The 1758-nt window shown below is 27.3% G+C and overlaps 1 protein-coding gene across 1 annotated transcript in view; it reads right to left on the reverse strand.

Annotated features, from left to right (window-relative positions):
- Positions 1–1758, reverse strand: part of nrm (neuromusculin) — a gene marked incomplete at its 5' end in the record, with an annotated part of 472198 nt that overhangs the window by 24043 nt on the left and 446397 nt on the right. Inside the window, 1 exon segment of the mRNA XM_067045512.1 lies at positions 1265–1525. Coding sequence (XP_066901613.1) covers positions 1265–1525 — 261 coding nt within the window.

The raw sequence follows: 1758 nt of genomic DNA on the forward strand, positions 1-1758 counted from the left end.
GCAAAAGGATCTTTAATAATACTTTTAAAATTATGTTTTACTGAAAACCTTGGAGGTACAGCAATAATGACATGTATACTTTCATTCAATACTATTTTGTAATTATAATATTATTTGTTTTCTAATCATTCTATAATTCTTCTTATTCCTTATGGTTGTTATGCAGTTTTTTTTTCTTAGCCCTGATGAACGCCTGAAAATCCTGGCCGAAACTTTGGCACTAATAAATAAGTTTTTATTTATTTGTAATCTCTATATGTAAATTGGAAAATAAAGCAATGATATCCGTTAAATATTTTCCTTATGTATTAGAAATATATAATGAATTCAGTTTGTACATATATCAGCCATGAAAGACTGCAGTCCTTATCAAGTTGGAAAATAAATAAATTCATGAAATTTATTCAATTTCGCACAAGTATTATAAGAAAGGCTATCATGCATTTCACATAAGCTGTTAGGGAAATAAAGAAAGTGGAAGGGAAATACTCTATTTCTAAAGAGGCTGAAAAGGTTTGATTGACAAAATTTAAAAGACATAAACTTTAGATTTATTTCTTGTTCAGAGGTCTCTACATCTTTAAATTAGATGTAGACAAAAAATTGTTAGTATAGAGATGGGTTCAAGTGACATCCTATATTTTGGTAAGAAAATTATCAGGCATTTAAAGACCAATTCAAAAACAATGCTGTCACATAATTTGATGTATTTTTTACATTTATAATTAATCATTTGATAAGTTAATAATAGCACATCACCACATATCTTAAAACACTATCACTCAGTTGACAATCAAATCAGTATCATTGTATTTAGCTAAAATGTAAGTTGCCTTTATCCCTTTATATTATAATAATAAAACATAATTTTATAATAAAATTGTGTACTAAAAATGATTGTCTTTTTAATGACATCAAACAACAACTGATGTTAAAAAAAATTGTAAAACTGTTAATGTAAGAAATAAGCCATACATATTATGCATTTTATTAATATTGTCTGCTAAGATGATATTATAATTATAATGAAAATGGTTAAATTTTAGATTTATGCTATCAAAGAAACTTTTCTTAGGTATTGGCAGTAAAAATTTGAGAAAAGTAGAAAATGAAGATGAATATCAAAGAAAAAGGAATAAAGATCAAGTTCTTTGCCAACTCAAGATAGATGACTTTGTTTTAAAATAAAATAACAAATATACAACATAATTTCACAATCGATAAATGAAAATAGAAAATATACTTCAGTTTAAAAATTACTCACAAAGAACATTAATGAAAGTTTTCTGTGAATTATTTCCATGCCTGTTATATGCTTCACAATAGTAATTTCCTCCATTTTTTCTAAGAATTGGGAAGTTGAGAATAAGAGCATTTCCTTTTATGATAACTTCATTCTCGCCTTCCCTACGCCATTGGTAGGATGATTCTGGGTAAGCTTTGGCATTACAGAGTACTTTTTCGGGAACATTTCCCTCAATCACATTTACGACACTGTTAGAGACTGTCAAATTTTCAGGCGGGTCTAAAACAGTTACAGGAGTCTTGAAACCTATTTATCTGGCACAACATATTTTATTATCATACATCAATACGGAATAAAAAGCTATAATGTGCAAACTACTTTTCTCTAAACTACTGATGCAATGAGTTGTTTATTTAAAGTTAATAAAATGAGAGTGCATGATACACAAGAGAAAGACATAGTTGAAACAGTTACCAATCAAAGTACTATTGGTTAAATATCAAAAAACTAAA

Source organism: Halyomorpha halys, unplaced genomic scaffold (genome assembly GCF_000696795.3).
Source record: "Halyomorpha halys isolate HHAL.00 unplaced genomic scaffold, Hhal_1.1 Scaffold48.1, whole genome shotgun sequence".
Taxonomy (NCBI): Eukaryota; Metazoa; Arthropoda; class Insecta; order Hemiptera; family Pentatomidae; genus Halyomorpha; species Halyomorpha halys.